Source organism: Typopeltis vanoorti, chromosome 11 (assembly GCF_054136105.1).
Source record: "Typopeltis vanoorti isolate ZY-2024b chromosome 11, IOZ_Tvanoo_1.0, whole genome shotgun sequence".
Lineage (NCBI taxonomy): Eukaryota > Metazoa > Arthropoda > Arachnida > Uropygi > Thelyphonidae > Typopeltis > Typopeltis vanoorti.
In genome coordinates this window covers 137,382,376-137,404,821 of record NC_143559.1, presented here as the reverse complement: position 1 = coordinate 137,404,821, position 22,446 = coordinate 137,382,376, and the positions used below count along the sequence as shown (strand labels likewise).

General features: G+C 33.5%; 1 protein-coding gene across 2 annotated transcripts in view; it reads left to right on the top strand.

Moving 5' to 3' along the window:
- The window catches only part of LOC150102101 (nonsense-mediated mRNA decay factor SMG8), a 384,051-nt gene extending 371,163 nt beyond the window's left edge, over nucleotides 1–12,888 (top strand). For both annotated transcript variants that reach the window (XM_090399980.1, XM_090399979.1), the window contains 2 exons: nucleotides 2,302–2,481; nucleotides 8,136–12,888. In XM_090399980.1, coding sequence (XP_090256106.1) covers nucleotides 2,302–2,481; nucleotides 8,136–8,253 — 298 coding nt within the window. In that variant the 3' untranslated portion in view covers nucleotides 8,254–12,888. The remainder of the gene's footprint in view (nucleotides 1–2,301; nucleotides 2,482–8,135) is intronic.
- The last annotated feature ends 9,558 nt before the right edge of the window (nucleotides 12,889–22,446 follow it).

The window sequence follows — 22,446 nt, the reverse complement described above, 5'->3', positions numbered from 1 at the left end:
CCAGTGAGGACTCTACCTTCAGGAATATCATTTCTTTTAGTGTTACACGGTGATCAGCATTCATTTAAAAATTTTATGGAATTTACAACCATGTTAAAAAAACTTTTTTATTATCCCGACGTTTCGATCTTCATATCAAGTTCATCATCTGGAGCATACATAAATATACAAGACAAGCTGAGTTACATTATTAACTGTAGGCTAGAGAAACAATGATTTGATCACATGTTATTCTACTGGCATGACCTCTAGTGAAAAAAATAAAAAAAATTACAAATTACATCAAGCTAAATTCCATTTATGATGACAGGATTAAACATTCTTTCTTTCTTACAGATGGTTTTCTTTCAGAAAAAAGGATGTCCTATTTTTAGTATTGCAATTGTTATTTAAGATACTGCATTTTCTACAGTCCTGTTTATAGTTGTTCTTAGTGAAGAAGGTTTGATGGTTCAAGATCAGAAACTGTTGACTGTGTTTCCTAACATTACTGTCTCCAACTAGATCCCACTTGACTGCAGTAATTATACAGCAGTTGCATGCTATTCAGCTTGTGTTGTGCATGTGTAATTTATACAGACTTTTTTTTTTCGGTTCTATACACTGTCTCCTCTCTTGTGTATAATCCACATCCACTGTTTGGTGAGGTTTTATAACCTTTGTGCAAATTAACGCTCCTTAATTTTGGTTGAGTTGGACTCCCAGTCACATTGAAATTAAGGAAAATGACACTGCAGATACAGCTGCAAGGTCAGCTCATGCTGTTTGACAGTATCATATACTGATTACAAACAGTTTATAAGATCATAGCTAATTGCCCAGTGCTCCTAGCAAAAACACTGACAAACAAATTGCATAAAATCAAGTCTGAAATTTATCATTGGCAGTCTAGTTAATATAGGAAAAGAAGAGAGGAAGTTGTTCTTGCTAGGCTCCGTAGAGGTCACAGTCGTCATCTTACACATTCTTATTTACTGAGAGCCAGTGACCCTACGTGTGAGAAATGCAACACCTCTCTCACATTCACCATTAGTCATATTCTGGTGCAGTGCTGGGACTTCATATGAGAGAGGAATGCCATTTTTACTTATCCTGCCAAGCCCTATACACTCAGGCAAATGTTATCAGATCAGGACATTTTGTATAATGTTTTTAAATTTTTATAAAAAATTGATTTATTCAAACACATTTGATTATAAATTTGTTTATAATCAAATGTGTTCGAATATAGATACCACATTGTAGGTACTAAACCTTGTACATACATATCATGTCAATGTATACAAGGTATTTATTAGTACCTTTAAATATAGATATTCTTATTTTTGTACATATATTTTATTTATCATTCTTTATATATGCAGATACTTAATATCGTATACATTTTGTTATTAACTAATTTATCTCCTTATAACTATTTATTTATTAATACCCTGTGTACTGCTGTAACCTGTGTCATGGTGCAGTATGACAGGGTATTAATAAATAAATAGTTATAAGGAGATAAATTAATAACAAAATGTATATGGTATTAAGTATCTGCATATTAAAGAATGATAAATAAAATATATGTACAAAAATAAGAATAAAGAATATCTATATTTAAAGGTACTAATAAATACCTTGTATACATTGACATGATATGTATGTACAAAGTTTAGTACCTATAATGTGGTATCTATATATACCCAAATTTATAATCAAATGTGTTTGAATAAATCAATTTTTTGAAATGAAAATATGGAAATATTTATTCCCTGCTTCACTCTAAATTTGCATCCCACATCTAAGCTTTCGTTTATTGATTTGTTTTTTATGGTGCAAGGACAGCAAAGATAAAACCACAAATCAATCAACCAAAGCTTAGATGTGGGATGCAAATTTAGGATGAAGCAGGGAATAAATATTTCCATACCAATGAGAATTATTTCAGTGACTCATTCTACATATATGAAATGTAGAATGAGTTGGCTGGAAACAGTAATCCGACCGAAGAAATTAGCAAAGATATAATTTGCAAAGATCGTCCTGCTTGACTTTCTTGCAATGCATGGATGTGAATGGTTGTGTATATTTTTCTCCAAGCTGGAAGAGACCTGGACTAGATTGTGGTCTGAACTGCATAAATGGCTGACAGCATTCACAGTCTACTTGGATCAGTAGTGAGGCAGAAATACAAGTGTTTTGGGAGTGGTTGGGGATTCTGTCATCTATTTACTTGATTTGCCCTGTTCAATGAAAATTGAACTTAAATAGATAAAGCTTATTAGTGTTTCATTATAGTTGTACAATTCATTTCAGGTCTTCAAAACCTCAGATTGCACAAATGATGCGAATCCATGTAGTGACACCTAAGGCACCAGTGCATGTTACACTCAATCCCAGAGTACAGCCTGCACCTCCACCATGTCCAGTTTTCTATCCTGGTAATACCGAACCTGTGAAGCTCTCTCAGTCAGCATACTGGGTCTTGCGCTTGCCGTATCCTTTGTTTATCAGTACTCTTAGTTTTATGTAAATTTTTTTTATTTATTGATGTATTTTTTGTGTTATATTTTTAATATAATTTACTTAATTGAGACTGAAGGAATAGTTCATTATATTAAATTTCCTTTAGATTATTATTAATGATTTGAGCGGAAGTTTTAGTTTTGGAGGAAAGTAAAGGAATAATAGTGGCCAAAACCTGTCAGGAACAAGTCAAGAGGCTTCCTGATCAACAAGTGCATAATTCTGTTATCACATACTCTGCCAGGGTACCTGGAGAGAGAGAGAGAGAGAGTCCAAATAGTGGTATATTGGAGACACTCTCAAGGCCATATTATGTTAAGCAGACTGGACAAAAGAGCTTTCCTCATTAAACTAATTCCAGTAAAAAAAAATGCACAACATGACACAACCAATTAATCACTAAATACAAACTATGCAAGAATCTCCTCATTAAAAATTTACTTTTACATCTACTTTACTTACACCCATCGCATTAACACTAACATAAATACCACTCACCATCACTTAAATTAAAGATGCCAAGAAATTATATTCTTGGTTTAATCCTTTATCCAAGTACATATATCCTTATGGACATGTATAATGCTAATCATTAAGGAAAGGGCCCACTACTGTTTTGACCTTTATTGAGGTCTCATCAGTGGGAACCAGACCCAAAAGTGTGATACCAAGGTTGAAGTAATGCAGAAGTCATATTTCAATATACACTTACTTTGCTTACACTTGGATAAATGATTAAACCAAGAATATAATTTCTTGGCATCTTTAATTTATAGTATTACCAAATGTAAAGCTTTTGACATCTATCTCTAATCCAGGGTATTTTAGTAATAATGTGTGACACCTTTTGACTTTCTTTGTATTTTATATATATAGTGAAACCTGTGGTCTATCCATAACTATAGAATAACACATATGCCACAGTAAATAACTTGTTTATTATGTAAATATTTCATCTTATATATTATAAGACATCATCAGTGCCACTATCGAACAACAGTAGGAATTGGATTCAAAAAACAATAGTGCACATGTACAGTTGCATGTTTATGGATTAACACTATTGGACTGAAATTAATTAAATTAAATTAAAATATAGCAGATAATTATTTAATACAATTGAGGATAACTATTTTTCAAACTCTTGGAATAGTGAACAGTCATTCCGATTAAGATTAGGTCTATGAAGTAAGGCTTCAGCACTTACTTTATATAAAGGCTCATGTTTATATATAGATCTGTAGTAGCTTAGCATTTTGCCATTGAATCTTGTGGTTAGCATTTTCAATTCTTTGTTGTGCAAGGCCAGATTTGTGAGGTTTGACAAGGCGGGTGTGTCTTGATATTCAGAGATACGTTTATTTATAGATCTCCCTGTTTGTCCAAAGTAAGACGAGTTACACAAACATGGTACTTCGTATACACCAGGTAGCATCATTGGTGAGAGTTTGTCTTTTGGAGAAGGTAACAAGTTGTGAATTTGGTTGATGGATTTGTAAGTAGCAATGAGTTGATATTTTTTTAATAATTTTTGCCAAACATTCAGAGATTCCTTTAATATATGGTATGAGAGTCCTGTGGGCTTCTTGTCTGGGTTGATTTGTAGGAGAGTGGTTAATTATTTTTTGGGTTGTTATATTTTATCCATTTAGTAAGGCTGTTTCTTTGATAATTTCCCATTCTTGTTTTGGAGATTCTTCAGAAGAACAAAACATTTGTACTCTGTATACTAATGATTTTATGATGCCATATTTTTGAGATGGATGAAACTGACGTATTATGGATATAATGACTTGAAAAAGTTGGTTTTTGGTAGACAGAAGTGGAAATGGATCCATCTTGTTTATGCTAGATGTGTACATCAAGAAACAAAATACTTTTTGATGATTATTTTTCTAGTGTGAAGCTGATACGAGAATGCAGGCATGTTGATTTTTTTTTGTAGAAATGGGTAGAGTTCAGGTTCTGTGTGACTCCAAGCTGTAAAGACATCATCAACATGACATAGCCAAATTGTTGGTTTTGGGTCGAGAGTGAAAATTTTATATTCTAAGTGTTCAAGAAAAAGTTGGCTAAGTTTGGTGATAAGGGTGAGCCCATTGCTGTTCCTTCCTCTTTGTATATATTTTATCTTTCCATGTGAAGTAACCTGATGTGATTTCAAATTTGAATAATTCCACTATGTCTGGTAGAAATTTTTAGGTTAACAGTTCTATTGTCTCTTTGTGAGAGATATTAATGAAGAGAGAGAGACAATGTCAAAGCTTATTAACATGTCTATCTATTAGTTTAATGTGTTTTATTCTTGTATGAAATTCTGTCGAAATTTTTATCGAAGCTGAGTGGCCTGTGATGGGATAGAGAAGGTTAGACAGAAATCTTGATATTTTATATCAAGATTTCCTATAGAATCCACAATAGGTCTAAGCGGACAGTTACTTTTATGTAATTTTGGTGAACCATATATTCTAAGAGGTCTTGCATGGTATGTTTTTGAGTCTTTTGATGGTTTCTTGATCTGTAGATTTTGTTTCATCCAATAAGTTGAGTTTTTTTAACTGACTTTTGGTAGGATCATTAAGCTGAGAGTATGTATTGCAATCACAAAGCAGCAAATTCATTTTCCGATCATTCCGATGGTTTAGCATCTATAAGACTATAGTGGTATTGTCTTTATCAGCTTTAATTAGCTGAAAAATATAAATTAACAGAAAGGCTGGAAGAAACCACTGTAGTATAAACAATCAAAACACAAGGAGATAGGGAAGTGTGACACAAATCATTCGTTTTCTAACCGATGTTAGAAAATGAATGAAGATGATTTGAAGATGATTAGCTGAAAAATTAGTTATGTATGTGCAGCAATCAGTGATTTTGAAATATCACTTAAGATGGGTCCTTAGTTTTTGTTAAACAATTCATGTGAGAAAAATAATGGTGCAGAATTTTTAATCCAATGAGAAAGATCAGATCTGGATTTCAATACATATTATGACATTGTTATATCATTACTTTTTCTCGTTTTTTACTTTAATGTTTTTACTTCTCACTCATACAGTTATTTCCCTTCTGCCCTCTGTAATAATATGTCAATCAAAATCAGTAATTCAACTATCACTCTCTTTTCCTTAAGCAAGCTATGATTTCGGGCCGTTCCTAAGTTTAGTCACGTGTATTTCTTTCATTCATTAGAGGCATTGTCTAAGTTTGTGACAAAGCCCTTAATTTTATCTTCTGAGACAGTCTCCCTGTTAAATATTGACGAATTTCTATTATGCTGTGCCAGTCAATACCATAGGATAGATGAGACTCTTATCCAAGGTTGCTCTGTCTGAAGAATACACAGTAATGGATGTTCTAACACTCTTACTTAACTTATTCTACTCACTAATTCAGTTATGAATTTCAATTGCCACTCAAAAAAATTACAGAACCTAGTGGGAGGGACACAGGATTATAATTGGAATTTATGGGCCACAACTGCATGCAAAGGCAAAGTTATTTTACTTTGCCTTTGCATGCAATCATGGCCCGTAAATTTCAATTATAATCCTGTGTCCCTCCCACTAGGTTCTGTAATTTTTTTGAGTGGCAATTCAAATTCATATGACAGGCTGATTTCAGGTAAATGAAATAAGACATATTTATTGAGGTCTAAGAATTACACATGAGAAATATAATCAAACACATGGTTAACTTAATCACCTTCCTAGTAAAATTTAGATATCACTACTAACACAATAGTACATGATAATAACTTGCTCCACAGACTTATCCATAAAATGTACAAATTGCTAGCTTAAATTATTAGATTATCACTTTCAAGTCATTAATCATATCTCACAATATATCCCATTTAATTCACATACAGATCCCTTCTTGGGAGACTTTCTTCAAATAGGGACAGGTCACTGCCAAATGTGGTAATCTCTAAAGTTCTGTATCAAATGTCCACACATAAATTAACATATAAAGTCCATTCATATCTCTAACTGGAAATAAGACTTAAACATTCTACATTACCATCCCATGGAATGACTATCTGTTCTATCAGCAGCCTTGTCTAGACATCAAGGCAATTTTGTAGGCTATCGTCCACGGGGTCATTTACGATGACTGCACAGCCTCGTCTCCCCGAGTCCATAAGGCGATGTGCCGCTCTAGTCTCTCTCTGGTACTGCTGGCATTCATCTGTATTATCGGTCACTCGATATTGCTTAGTTACTCTGCTATGAAAAGTTAGCTAGCCTTAACTCGCAAGCTACAGTAGATGACTCATGACTTCTACGGCCAATCGGGAATCACCCCCGATGGCGGAGGGAGAGCCAGCGTCCAAGAGTGCAGGAAACAGGAACCAAAAGACCTCGAGAGAGGGGGACAAAACCCTTTTATACCACCTCCTTTGGCGCCCTCTCTCGCTACGTTTTTTACCGCATGGCACTTATCTATTGCACGTAGCATTTTTCCAAGAATGTGTTCAAGCTTCGCTTTCCATATAAATTCTCCTTCCCATAGGCCATAAGTTATACTGGATGGCTAAAGCGTGACCTTTGGACCTCAGCCTACATTCAACTTGCTCTCATATACTACATAGAATGGGATATTCTAATTTAACTATAATTTTACATAAATTCCCCTTTTGACTCTGTGCAAAATAGGTTAAGTTTTGCATTTCTAAATTAAATATTTCTTCAGTTCTGCTTTACAGTTATAATACATTTTTATTTCCTTGCCAAAGTACAAGTTTCTCTGCCTACAATTTAGAATTGTTAGATCCTGAATGAATTAATCTTTTATCCAAATTTTGATCATTCAGGACACAACAACATTGATTGGGATAAAGCATATATGCCATATCTAGAGGACAACTTTCTTTCTCTTTCTTCTGAAATACAGAGTGGCCCATATTATTCACAAAGGGATTTAAACGTTTAATAACTTATTAATTATTTTTATTTATTTATTTATTTATTTTTTTGTTATATTGAAATTCTGGAGATTTTTGTTTATTAGTTATGAAAGACTACATCATGTAAATTCCTCCCATGTTTGGCTTCACAAAGACAAACCCTTTCTATGGCATGTTCCATTACAGTGTTAATGTTTCTGGCTACAGCACCCTAATTTCTGTACAAATGTTCTCCTTCAGCTGCTGAATTGTGTGGGGCTTGTTCACATATCCTTCTTCCCTATAGGAAAAAGTCGAGAGTCTGGATCTGGAGAATGTGATGGCCATTTAATTGCAGATTTTTTGCAAAATTATTCACAAAGATCTGGTTCATTGTTTTTTGAACTTTTTCATTTGATTAATTTCCCAGATTTTCCTTAGAATACCTAAAAATAAAAATAAAATGAAAATATTAATAACCAAAAAAGTTATTCACATATTAAACCCTTTCATGACTTCACCACTCTATACTAGAAAATTATTTTGATATGTTTGTGTAATTATATTATTAAGAGATGGAAGAATTGTATTTTGTTTGGCATACATAAGCACATTGTTGACAATATTAATGTAAATTAATGATTTTGTAAAATGAATTAAGCTTTGCTTTTTATAAAATCTATAACAGTATTTTTTGTGTATACGAGCATTATTAAATCCTTAATTTCATCTACAGCTTTGTATATGAAGGAGATCAAGGGGCCTATTTACCACCAAAGGAGCCTATACCATTTGACCTATGCAAAATGTTGAAAGGTGTTTACAACATTGCTGAGCAAGAGGTAGTTCGATAATACAGTTCTTCTGACTTACTAGAAGAAGTGAAGAAAAAAAAAAGCTTCCATTCATAATGGGAGAGAAGAGCAGACCCACACTGCTTGAGTGCCTCTTCAGTTCTGGGGTCACTTAATGAAAAGTGGCTCTCCAATTAGAAAGAGAGAAAGCAAATCTCATTTGGCATTGCTTTGGAGTTGAGCAAATACCATGTTACCACCTTACTTCTGGGCTCCTCCCATGATTTCTATTAAATCTTTAGCAAGAGAGGGTGCTTTCTTGTTGAAGGCATATCTGCCTTCTCTGTTTTAATGAAGTGTTGATCATTTATTGAAAATGGAAATTTGACTAATTGGCCATGTGGTTATTCAGTTAAGGTGTTTAACACATTAACAGAATGTTCTACTTATTACGGCTAAAAATTAGTCAAGATTTCTCGTAAGTTTCTTATTTCATTACTTACATCCAATATTGTTTTAAGTATCCATCAGAGAAAGAGCTCTTGTTAGTTCAGGATTGGAGGTTACCTAGTTAAACCAAGGTAAGCTTTCTTAAAGAATACATGATAAGGAACTGTTAACAGCATTAATGGTGTGAGAATATATTACACGATGGAGTCTGTATGAGAAGCTGGAAAATTATGTTTAGTGCTTTTGCTAAATATAATCATTTCTTGAAAATAATCATTTAGAACTAAAGGGAATGGGGGGAAAAAAATAAGTATAGCCAACAAATGTAAAATTAAAAATTTAAACAGCTGATAAAAAAAAAAAGGTTTAAAGTAATCAGTAAATAATGCCTTTCATCATGTGACTTTATATCTGGTAGAAAAAAAAAATGTTTACATGTATTTCATAATCTAAAAATACATAAACTTCATACTTTTTCTTTTTGCAATGTGCATGAAATAACCTTATATAATAAAAACTTTAACAGTGCATCACTACAGTATTTATCCTCAATCATCTTGATCATTAATATGTTCGTCAGTAATATCCTCCAGACAGGAACGTTCCATCTATTTTGTTATTTGCACTTAAATTTTAGCTTAGTCATTTTTATGATAAAAACGTTTATCCTGAACAATATACTTTAAAAGAATCAGCCACTGTCTGGTATTGAATTAGCGCTAATATATATGTAAATGGTTTCAAATGAAAATCAATTAGTCTGTTAGTTTATAAAAAATATAGTAAGAAATCATTTAACTTAATTCTAACTGGAAAAGCAGGTAATGTAAAACAGAGCATTTGTGCACAAGTGGTTAGCTAGATAAAATGTACTTTATAAAGTATATTGTTTCCGTTCATCAAGTGTGCTTTTATCTGACTGGGAAATTATTACCCCTCCCGCTTCCTGTAGTTATGCTAAGATTTCTGAATTTCAAAAAAAAAAAAAAATTAAAAAGGTTAATCATTAATATGGAAAAATGGAAATATCAGTATTAAAATATGGATGATATGTGCAAGTAATTTTTTTAAATATCTAAATTATATTATGAACTATAAAAATGTGATAATTGGTTTAACATGCATAAAAATGGATTTATATATATTATTATATATAATCTTTTAGTCATGATATTTACTCTAAAATTAATAATTAGGTTTCTTATTAGATTATTTTGAATAGTTTCTGCATTTGTACACAATAAATTGGTATAATTAATTTCCCAGTCAGAAGAGTAAACTAGGTATAAATTTATACTAGAAATCTGAAAATGATGAGGACTAATATAACTAAAACAAAATAAAGAAAGAACATTAACTAAGAATTAAACTCTACTAGACATAAAATTATATTCTTGCTTTAATCCTTTACTGGCTTTGTTCTTTACACACCAGCTTTGTTTCCTCACACCTAGGATTTAAACAATAATATAATTTTTTGTTTAGTATAATTACTTCATAGCCAAATAAAACAAACCTACAATTAAGCAGGAAATAATTTTCATACTTCTCAGATAGTGTAATCTTCTAGCAGGAAGCTGTGTAAACTGTTGAGTAAAAATATATCACATATTTATATAGCTATATAATAAATAAATTAAAAGTTTTTGCACTTAATTATTGATAGGTATTCATAAATAGCAAACCTGGAATATGAATAAAAGGAGGAAATGGTTGGAATTAGACATGAGATCACTGAGATTTGCTTACTAGATTTTACATCCTTAAGTAATAAGAAATTCCATTAGTATTTATGGGGAATGTTATGTTTTGTATCATGTTTTTATGTATATTGTAGAATTATAAATTATTTCAGTAACTGATGTCAATGCTTATCAGCATTTATTAAATTCATATACCCTTTAGTCATTGTTAACTGATTGAAAGATCGTAAAACAATTTAATGTTGTAACATTTGTTTTTCAATTATTTATTTTTTAACTCTTTGCTGAATAACAGAATAGGATTGCACAGAACATCACTTAAAAAATTCGTGTTTTCTCTAATTGTTTCTATTTAAATTTACTAAACGTTTTTTCTTCTGCTGAAACATTTAAACATAATTAATATATGCAGATTAAATATTTCATTTCCCTTCTCTCACTGACAGAGTAAGTTGGATCTCTCTGAATATAATTGGTCCAAATTCTTTGAATATGTAGAGAACTTTTTTTTTAATGATGATTCATTTTGCATGCTGTATTATAATTTTTAATTAAGCAAGAAAGTCCTTATTGGATCAAATTATTCCAGGATTGTTAATGTTAGTGGCGAAGTTGAAGTAATCTAATTTCCCAGACTGTTCCAATTTCATATAACTTTGCTAATCTCTGTTAAAATTCTTCATTTTGTTGGTAGCAGTAATGGAATGGATAATAAAATTTGCTGTCTTTTGTAAGCTTTTTTTTTTTTATGTAGATTTAAAGTGTGTTTGTCATTGCGAATAAATCAACAATCGCACATAGGTACAGAAATCTTCTATTTCTGTACCTATGAGATCATCTTGAAAGTGTTTTTAGTGATGTAGTTCAGAGATTAAAATAGTGAATTTTCTAGTTGGATGTGATAAGAAAAACTTAATAAATTATGCATACAGTGAAATATGTTGAACAAAGCCAAAGTACATTTACTGATGTTTGAAGAAATTTGATAACATCTCTATAAGGTTTTTTAGATACATTACACATTTACACATTATATTTCATTAGTAAAGGAATCACGGCTCCTTCATTTTTGTTACCATTGGCTCATGCTTATTTCTTATCTTTATATTTAACCTTTAATCTGTTATATAGATAGTAGTACAATAATCCTTCAATTATCAAGCAATAGCAGAAGAGAAATTTGTTTAAAGTATATTGAATAACTGAAGGTACAATTACATGATGCTATTCCAATGATTGATTAATTGATGAGTTTATTTTATTTTAAAGGTCAAATAATTGAGAGATCACTGTAGTAGTTGTAACAGGTTAATGTCATTTTGAAGTAACTTACATTTTTAATGACATGCTTGTAAATGAACATAAAAAATTAAGGATAACCAATATCACAAATAGTTTGCTTCTTTTTTTTTATTTATATTAAATTTCATGCAGTTGTGTCCATCTTGTGCTATACCATTATTATAGCAAGATATCATGAATATATTTGATGTAGTCTGTGAAAATAACGTTCTGTAAATGAATTTGATATTGTTCAGTTAAAACTGATACCAAATTTGTGAATGAGCAAGGAATAATGTATAGATGTAAACATTGAAGAAGAAAACACTTGAAGAGCTGTAGTTTGATATTGTTAGTTCCATGCCATGTAGCATTCTAAAATGCTAAGTAGCAGCATTTTTTTAATTCTGTAATTATTCTTGATTTCAATAAATTATGCAAACAGTTGACAATTTCAATATCCATGACAAAAAAAAAAATCCAAAATTCCTTGTCACACTTAATGAAAAACTTCATTTGAAAGTATTTTGTGTTGACTTTAAAATTTCAGATTTAATATTCTCATTTAAACATGTGGGAAAAAAAACTCATGGATATTTTTTTCTGTAATTAAAAGTGCAATTTGATTTTCCTTCCTATGATAAATTTGGAATGTGCCTAATTCCAGAGACCTTCAGAAACATAAAACTACAGTGAACATTCTTGGAGAGTAATTAAAATTACATCACCTGTATACCAGAAAATTAAGTTTCACTAGTGCATGATCATGTTTTTAAGTAATTTCCATTACTGTTATCTTTGAAAATTAATTGCTCTTTTTTTGTATTTTTTTTTTATAATTCTTAATATTTTAATATGGTCTTATAGTCATTAAATGCTGTGTGTGGAAATGATATATATATATATGGTAGATGCATTTAAAGGGATTATTGTGTTTTGTTGTTTGCTTAGTGTACAACAGAAGAAATTCAAAAATGTAATTTATTTCTGTTTTCAGTATGCTTCATTAGCTTTATCAATAAGTGACAATCTCACATGTATGAAGACTAAATCTAAACTTTATGCGTTTTGTTACCCAGTTTATAAAATGCTGGAGAAAAAAACTAAATTAGGCAAACTTTTTTTTTGATAAGCCAGCTAAATAGTGGATCAGTAGTTATTGCAAGGTAGACAAACCAATTAGAAAAAATACAGATTAGTTGATTAGAATGAATACCAGTTTGTAAAAGTAGTAATTCAAATAAAACTAAAATTAAATAAATTGACTATGCAGTGAATCTTTCTTTTCTTCACATTGCATATTCTTTTAACACGAAAAACACAAAGAAAAAAGTAATACTATTTATTTGAGGCCATCATCAGTGACAACGATTGTTGATTGCAAGGTTCTTCTTTGGTGCATCAATCCAAAGATTGGTAATTATAGCAGCACATCATAACATCCTGTCTTGTGACCCCCATTTTATTTCTTCATAACTCTTAGCACCAGTTAGCATCATTGTTATTTATATATATGAAATTCTTGGTCTGCCTTGTGGCCTCTTTCCTTCTAGTCTCCTCCATTATTTCTGTAATCGGTCTCCCATGCTTCAAATGGTGTTGTTACGTCGCCGCCTCGTCACCTTTTTACTTTTATTCTTATGTTATATTATTCTATATGTATTATTTATCTCTCATGCATATCAGTTATTTCACTGCTGACAAATTTATATTTTGTTTTGAATGACTGCGCCAGCCGGCAACTAAATTCTGATACTCAAATAAGTAACGCTTAGCAACAAAGGGATCACATGATGTGCGAGTGTGCTCCCCCTTTTTCTTTCTTACGTAAATTGCTCCCCCCCTTCACTCATACAGGTCCGAAAGTTTTATAAGTGGTAATTCAATCTCAGAGACAACAGACTCATGAACTTTGATATAAAGAAATACATTTATTATATACACTTGCATAGATACACTTTAAGTAATAATTTCAATGCTAGAGAGTCTGAACTCCCCTCCCCCTCTTTAGTTTAAGATATCCAAAATTTCAATTCTTATGTTTAAACGAAACATTCCTATATCTCAGTTATATTATTATGTTCAGACTCTATTATTCCATACAGGGTTACTCAGTGCTCATTTTCTAAGCACAGTTATATACAAAGTATGTCAGACGCATTCTGTCTTGTATTTTAACATGGAAAAATATTCTAATTCATGCACAAGCTCTATCCCCCCACAACTTAATTAAAATTCAGGCTAATATTTAACAATATATCATATAGCTTCTTCCTGACAAACAGTTCAAAGGTTAGGTTCCTTTCTCAGCACAAGCTTAGAGTGGCACCAGCTTATTTGACACAAACAGATCAATCCTTGGCTCCTATTCCTTTTTCGATTACAATTCTATAATGAGTATGAAAATTTGTACATTACCATCTTGTTCTTTTCATGGGGTTTCTGTGACTTCCCTCCATGCTTTCACTTCCATATTTTCTCACCATGTGTTTCTGTGGCATCAGCGACTTACTTCCACTATCTTCGAAGGTTGCCCTTCGCTGACTTCACGTTGGCGTAGCTTACCAACGGCTCTTTACTGGAATTCTGACTTCATTCATTTGGTGGCTTTATTCGACTCGGTACAACAGCAACCAGGAGATTGTTGCTGGGCACCGGCGACAAACTTCCGTAGATATCCAGGATTGGACAGGAACAGAAAACGAGAGAGCGTTTGAGTCTCGCACCACGCCTTATGTTACAAATGCGAGCACCCTCTCTCGATGACTACGTCATACTCTTAGCTGCGGCCGATTAGTCACCCCAACTCTGAACTGTTTTGACATGGTTCTAATACATAGATCTCTTATGCACAATTAATAATAACAATTTCGGTCCTGAGACACAATTTCCCTTTGCTTATTTTACACAGACATTATTAATTCTAAATACAGATTTCCTAAGTTTATTTAATATTAACAATCTCAGTCGGTTTGATACACTTTTGAGTGAACATATATACAATACTCTCTTAGCCCTTTCTCTGGAGGCATAAGCATGTCCTTATCCTTAGGTCTAATCGTCACTCTGTGTTGGGTCGGAAACAAGATGGCTTACAAATAGTGAGTCAGCTCTTTTTCCGACACAACAGTGTCCAATTAGGCTTTTTCTTCTCTCATTGATGTGGTTCATTAGTGACCGCTCTTCATGAACTATATTTAGAACTTCCTTTCTGTCCAACTAATTTTCATCATCTTTCTCCAGCACCAAAGTTCAAATGCCTCCAACTTTTTAATGTCTTGTTTTGTTAACATCCAGGCCTCACAACCATATAATGCAATGCTCCATATGTATGTTTTTACTAGCCTTTTTTTTTTTTAGATGGATGCTAAGTTCTTTACTGGTAGAATGCAAATATTTGATGGATTTGGGGGAAAAAAAAAGTAAGAGCCATGTGATCTATCCCATCTATCCCAATGGCTTTAACATGCCTTTAAGGCCCACAACCTTCCAAGCATGCTTGGATTTCGTAACCGAAATACGAGGATAGAATGGTCACTCCTATGCCTCAAGGTATTCTTGGCTGTATCCCTGTGTGTTCAAGGGATACAGCCAAGTGATGTTATACATAAAACAGTACATTGGTATCTTCTTCTTATGGTGCTATCTTCTATTGAAGGTCAGAAACCATCTTGGCGAACAAACTGCGTTCTTGTGTTAATCAGAGCAGTTGTGCGCTGCTCTTTCCTGTCCACCTCTTGATGTTGTCAAACCATATTTTTTTTCTTCCTCTAGTTCTTTTGCCATCAATTTTTCCTACCAAAATAGCTTGTAGAAGTTGGTATTTGCTGTTTCTCATAATGTATCCAAGATATGATGTTTTTCGTTTCTTGATTATTTGTACAAGATCTTTGCCAATGGATTTTAAGACATCTTCATTGGTCATTTTTTCTGTCCATTGATATCTTTAGCATTCTTCTGTATAGCCACATCTCAAAGGCTTCAGTTTTCTTGATGGTTGTTGCCTTCAATGTCCATGTTTCAACTCCATAGAGCAGAATAGACCACACTTAGCATTTGGCATCTGACTTCCATGTTTAGGTCTTTATTGCAGAATAATGTTCTCATTTTCATGAAGGACTTGCCTTGCAACTTCAATCCTTGTCTTTATATCTATTTCAGGATCCCACCTTTCATTAAGCTAGCAACCAAGATATTTATATCTTGCCACTTGATCGATATTTTTCTCATTTAGTGTCAGTTTCATTGATGAGGCTGGATGTTTGCTGATGACCATGCATTTTGTCTTGTTGATGTTTATATTTATTCCCATTCTTTGGCTTTCAATGTATACTCTGTCAATGAGTTTTTGGAGATCCATAATGTTATCTGTAATTAGCATAGTGTCATCTGCATATCGTAGGTTGTTAACAATCCATTTATTGTGATTCCCTCTGGACATTCTTCCAATGCCTTTTTAAAGATTACCTCTGCGTATATGTTGAACAAGAGTGGTGAGAGCATGCATCCTTGTCTCACTCCTCTTTTGATGTTAATATCACTGGTGGTAATGTTGTCTAATTGAATGGTAGCTGACTGATTCCAATACAGTTTTCTTATTAGTCTTGTCTTGTTCATCTAGCCCTATTTGTTGAAGGACTTTTATTAAATTAGTGTGTCTGACTTTGTCAAATGCTTTTTCAAAATCTATGAAACACATAAAGACAGATTTCTGTTTTTCTATGCATTTTTTATCAATATTTGGGCACAGAAAAGGGCCTCTCAGTACCAAAACCATTCCAAAAGCCGAATTGTGTTTCACTTAGTTTCTTCACTTTTTCTATAAATACGATTCTGAATTACTTTCAAGAATATTTTTAATGTTTGGCATATTAGACTAATAAGGCAGAAATCGCCACAGGAATTCGCTTTGGGTTTCTTTGGGATAGTGATAAATGTAGATTTAAGCCAATCTGATGGAAATTCATTACTTTCATATATTTTATTAAATAGTTTTCAAGAAGTTTGATGTTCTCTGGTTCTAGTAATTTTAAAAATTCTGTTTGCACACTATCTGGTCTACTGGCTTTATCTGTTTTACTTGATCTTATAGCATTCTCTATTTCACATTTCATAATTGCTGGTCCTTGAATGTTATCTTTTATATTTATAGACTAGTATCATTGAAAAGTTCTGTTACATATTTTATCCAAATCTGTGCTTTATTCTCTTCTTCTAGAACTATTTTTCCACTTTCGTCTCTTAATGACACTGTTTGCTTTTTTCATTTTGTTGATTTTCTTATACAGATTGAAATTATGAACTGTTTCTTCTAAGCAGTTCAATCTCAGTACATAAATCCAATTTTCCTATCTTCTTTTATTTTTTTTTCTATTTTATATCTAGCTAGGGCTTTGTTTTGTACATTTTTCTTGTATCCATAAGAGAGAGAATCTCATTTGTCATCCATTCCTGTTTTTTTACATTATCCACGTAACCTACTTCTTCAATACTTGTTATGATGACATTCTTTAAGCTATTCTAAAGAGATTCCACTCTTTTATTTTCTTCTGTTAATCTGTTATAATCGCAGGTTAAGGGTCTTGGCACTTTTATTTATCTTTGGGTCTTTTAGTTTTTCTACAACAATTTTCTTTTTCTTTTGTGATTTTTTAGCTGATTTTAATCTAATACATATTTCTGTAACTATAGGATTGTGGTCTGATGAGATATCTGCTCCAGGATAAGTCTTTGCACTCTTTATACTACTGTGGAATCTTTTATTCATCAGTATGTAATCAATTTGATTTCTGACAATGTTATGTCAGTTATCTTGAGGTGATTTCCAAGTGTACAGTTTTCTGGGTGGAAGTTTAAACCAAGTATTTGCTATTGTTAGATCTTCCTGACAGAACTGGACTAGACGATCTCCTCTGTCATTTCTGGTGCCTAGGCCATGTTCGCCAACAATTTCTCCATCACCCCATCATCACAGTGGTATAACTAAGTGAATATTGCAGTATTAATTACTCATTGGCTGTTTTTTGAAAAAAAAATATTGATGTGTGATTAAAATAAGACTTTCCCATATCTTAGGGGCAGTCATTCGGATTTCAGTTTGAAGTATGTCCTCAACAGGGCCGACTTAGCACAGTATATATGATGGGTGTCTTCTTCAAGGGGCACTGAAATGATGTGAAAAAATAAAATAAAAACATTTTAATATTAGTGTTTATTAAATGTGAATATGCACTAAATATATTGTAATAAATACTGTGACTTTTAATGACATTTAGCAAAAACTGCAAGTTGATTTTCGCTATGTGTAGTATAAGTGCTGGCAGAAGCACTAGACAAGCCCGGGGCATTGCGTTACAGGGGCACACTACTGACTTTTTTTACAGCTTCCAGGGATGACCTCTTGTTCTCCTGCTATATTCATCCATTCTGTGCAAAACCTCTCCAACATTAATCTGGTAATAAACTCTTAACAGCTTATATATGTCTCAATCATACTCCCCCCCCCCTTCTCCTCCTATCTGCCAATTTCTACAAATTGCATTTTGTCAATCTGTCTTCCAGAAATCACCTTAGTCAATCGCCTCTGAACTTTTTCCATCACATCTTCATCTTTTTGAAAACCAGGTGACCAGATCTGTGCACAGTAATCCTTACATGGCCTGATCAAAGCCTTATACAAAGGAACCATAACATCCTTACTTCTACAAGTCAGTGTCCTCCACGTCATTCCCATTATCTGCTGTGTTGTCTTCACAACACAGTGGATAATGGGAACGATGTTTGAAACATTGAATTGATATCCCCACTCATTTACCCATTTAGCCAGTTAATTCAAGTCCTCTTGCAAAGCTACAGCATCCGCTCGACTCCTGATAGCTCTCCCCAACTTTGCATCATCTGCAAACAACTGCACATCACCATTCAGACCTCTCCAAATATCATTTACATACAAATTAATCAGCAATGGACCCAAAACAGACCCTTGATGTACACCTCTGGTAACTATATACAGTATATATAGGATGTATATAAAAGGAAGAAACAATAATAAAAATTTCTATATTTTTAGTCTATCCAAGAGTCCAGTTACCCAGCATAGAACAAAGAACTGTGTTTTTTTGTTACAGGCAACTGAGACACGGCTATGATTGCGAGATTATTTGGTTAAGTGTTCTCTTCGTATGAAGGATTATCGCACCTTCTAATGGACACAGCAGCCAAATTGCACTTATGTTCTTTCAACAGATAGTATGCATCATATTCAGATTTTGCTGGACGTATATAGATGTGCTGGCCAATTGGAGCTTAATATAATATATATTTGCATTTTTTAAAGTACGCAATTTTACATAAAAATGTGTTTTGATGTTTTAACCTTTAAATTTTAAATGCATTTAAAAAAAAAAGTAAAGGGCGCTCAACTTAAAATTGGATTGGGATGCCAGTACCCCTAGAGCCGGCACTGGTCCTCAACACTTTCTTTAAATAAATGTCCAAATTTTAACTGCCATCAATGAAGTAAACGTGTTTCAGACTATGGGATATTGTGGTCTGTATCTAATCTGTGCAGTGCCAAACCAGATTTCATTTCTCAGATTTACTGTTACTAATATAAGATTGGTGTTCTTTTATTCTCATTTCTACTCAATGTCCAGTTTGTCCGAAGTAACAACAATGGAAACAATGCTGATAATTTGATGATAGGAAGTAAAGTAGCCACTAAATTATATTAAGAATTCCTGAAATGTGTTCTGAGTTGCCATAATTGTAAGGAATTTTTTTTAATAGGCTAATGATATATCCTATTTTTAATAGGGTAATTTTTTAACACAGTACTGACTAGTCCTTGCCACGGATGATGGCATGTAATATTCAGACTAATATGTGGCCTTTAAAAAAATAGTATTAATTACTTGTGCATTTTGTGTTAATTAAAAGAAACCTCCCATGCCACAAGTATCTCTTAAAGAACAACTAATAATTCATTGGTTAGTGCAACCTTGTCAAAACTTACAGGCATTAGTGAGATTTGGCTAACAACAGATGATATAGTTAGAGATAGAATGATGGATTTAGTATTTTCAGGGAGTAGAGAATAGACAAAGAAGCCTCCGTAGCTTAGTCAGTATAGACAAAGCCCATTGGTCGGAAAGACCTGGGTTCGATTCCCGTCAGTAACATGTCTCTTTCAAATGAAGGTGAGTTAGCTGATCTCATACAGAGGTAGGGGATTTTTTCAACCAAAAACTTGGGTTTTTCATCCCCCAGAATAGGTAAACCAGCCTGTGAACACATGCATCTACAGACATAGGATACACTGGGGGGGGCATAGGGCTAACCACATTATCCTTGTGATACAGTTGAGGTTAAATGAATAGGAAATCCTTGACATTGCGATGTAAAAGAGAAAGAAAGGAATAATGAAGTAGACAGAATGGGGTGAGGTGCTACTGATGATGCAGCCAACAGATTAGGAGTTAGGCAGATGGCAATTCTTTTGAGCCAGTCTAGTGTGAGATTAAGGCCAATAGGACAAAATATAAAATCGGTTGCTGCTATAAGTCAAGGATGATGTGGAAGACATTCATCAGCAGATTAGTACAATGAGTGGAGTAATTATTATTGGGAACTTAAGAGACAGATTGGAAAGATGATATCACATAGAAAGGAATTTATACACTTACAGAGAGAATTACTTAAAGCAGAATGTGATGGAGGGGACTCTGGATATGAGAGTGTTGGATCTTGTTATAGAGTTGAGACTTGTCAATAACTAAGGTGGCTACAGGCTACACATTGCCTCCAATTGGGGAAAGTGATGTGGCACTGACATGGATAGTAACATAACATGAAAATTCCAGTTAAGAAAGATGTAGAATTATAAGACAGGTAATTATGATACACTTGAGGGTTTAAAGCAGTACCATGGCATAAAGTTCTGCAAGGGGAGGATGTTCACAGTGCATGGGGGGGTATCAAGGAGTATCTGGAGGAAGCAGTATTGCACTATATACTCAACATCAGGAGGGTAAATCGGGTAGAAGTTGATGAATGAGTAGTATCAATAAGCATCAGCTCCAAAAAAGAAAATGAGGTATATATATGGAGTAAGGTGACAGGCTAGCTCAAAAACAGTGTGAGGGCCGGCATGGTAAGGAAAGCAAAATCAGATTATTGGAAGAAATTTCGCCAGGCGAAAGGAAATGACAGTTTCTTTCTATATGTGGCAAGTAGGAGGAAGAATGACTATGGAAGGATAACTTTAATGAGTGCAGATTAAATTGTTGATCTACCGAGTGATCATTTTGCACAATGGTATATCATCCAAGTGAAGATATTGTGACAGTTCTGATGTGAAAATAAGTTGAATTGAAGTTACTTATGATATTGCAGAATCTGAATGCGAATATAGCTTGGGTTGAATAGAATATCGGCTCACATTTTAATAGAATAAAGGGGAACTGGTGATGCCTTTGAAAACTCAGCTATGGCAAAGTCCGAAGAGAATGGAAGGTGAGCAAAATAATTCCTTTGCATGAAAGGATCTGTCTGTGGTAGCAAGCTATAGCCCAATCGGTAGTATCTCAGGAGTGGGAAAAGTTGGTCAAAAAGAAATCAGGAATGTGCGGATAAGAATGTTCTCTATGAGAATATGGCTTTGTGAAGGGCAGATCATGTCTAAGTACTCTATTAACTTTTCATAAAAGGATTACAGCTGTGTTAGATTAATGGTGACAAACTGCAATGAATTGGGATATGGATAAACTGGTGATATGTATAAAAGGATGTCTGATAAACACATCAAAAGTATATGGAGGATCAGAATCCAGGAGAGGTCAGTGATTAAGTGGTGTGCTTGGATCATTGCTGTTTCATTTGTATATGTATGAAATAATTTGAAGGGAGATATTCAGTTGTTTGCTGATGCAACGTTGAGTAAATGTTAATCACGGTGATGTAGAGAACTTGTGGGATGATTTGAATAGGCTGACGTAGCAATGGTAGCCCACAGTATTACTTGATTATTGAAGAACACACTACCAAGCAGAAATAGGGGAGTTGTCATTCCTTTTTATAAAGCCCTAATACGACCACATCTGGATTACTGTGCTCAGGTCTGGTCATCTAAGTTTCTTGGGGATGAGGAATGGTGGACAGGGCCCAGAGGCAAGTGATTTGTAGAATGCTCCTTATGAGGATGGATCGAGGGCTTGTGGATTTTAAAGTTGGTTCATATGGTGGGGGGAGAGGGGATATGATAGAAATATTTAAGTTAAAGCATTTTATAAGATTGATGCAGGAGAAATATTTCAACTAGAGGGAGCAGAACAGGGGGTCATTCCTGGAAGTTCGGTGAGAGTAGTTAACAAAAGCGTGAGGATTGCATTTTTCGCTTGGAGAGTGGTGAATGAATGTAATGGGTTGCCTGTGTTAGTTGTGAGTGCTTTGACTGTTAAGGGTTTTAAGGAGAGATACAATAGATATTATGTTGATAGCTTGGGTCTCCCACGATGAAGCTTAGGATTCCACAGACAAACCTGACATTAATATTGTAAATTCAATGCCCTTTTAGCTAAGTTAAGTGCACTTCACTGTTCCAGAAAATTGCTTAGCAAACATGTTAAGACACCCTTCAACTGAAAGTGAAATCATTCTTTCGAAAGGATATGGTTTCAAAATTTCATCTGCCCTACTGAAATCCATGCTCCCACCAAAAAACATTCTCTTTAGCTGAATTGAAGGTGGTGCAATCCTTAAGACGCAATAGTCAACTCATTACTAAGTCTGATGGGGTGAAGCTATAGTTGTTACGGATTCT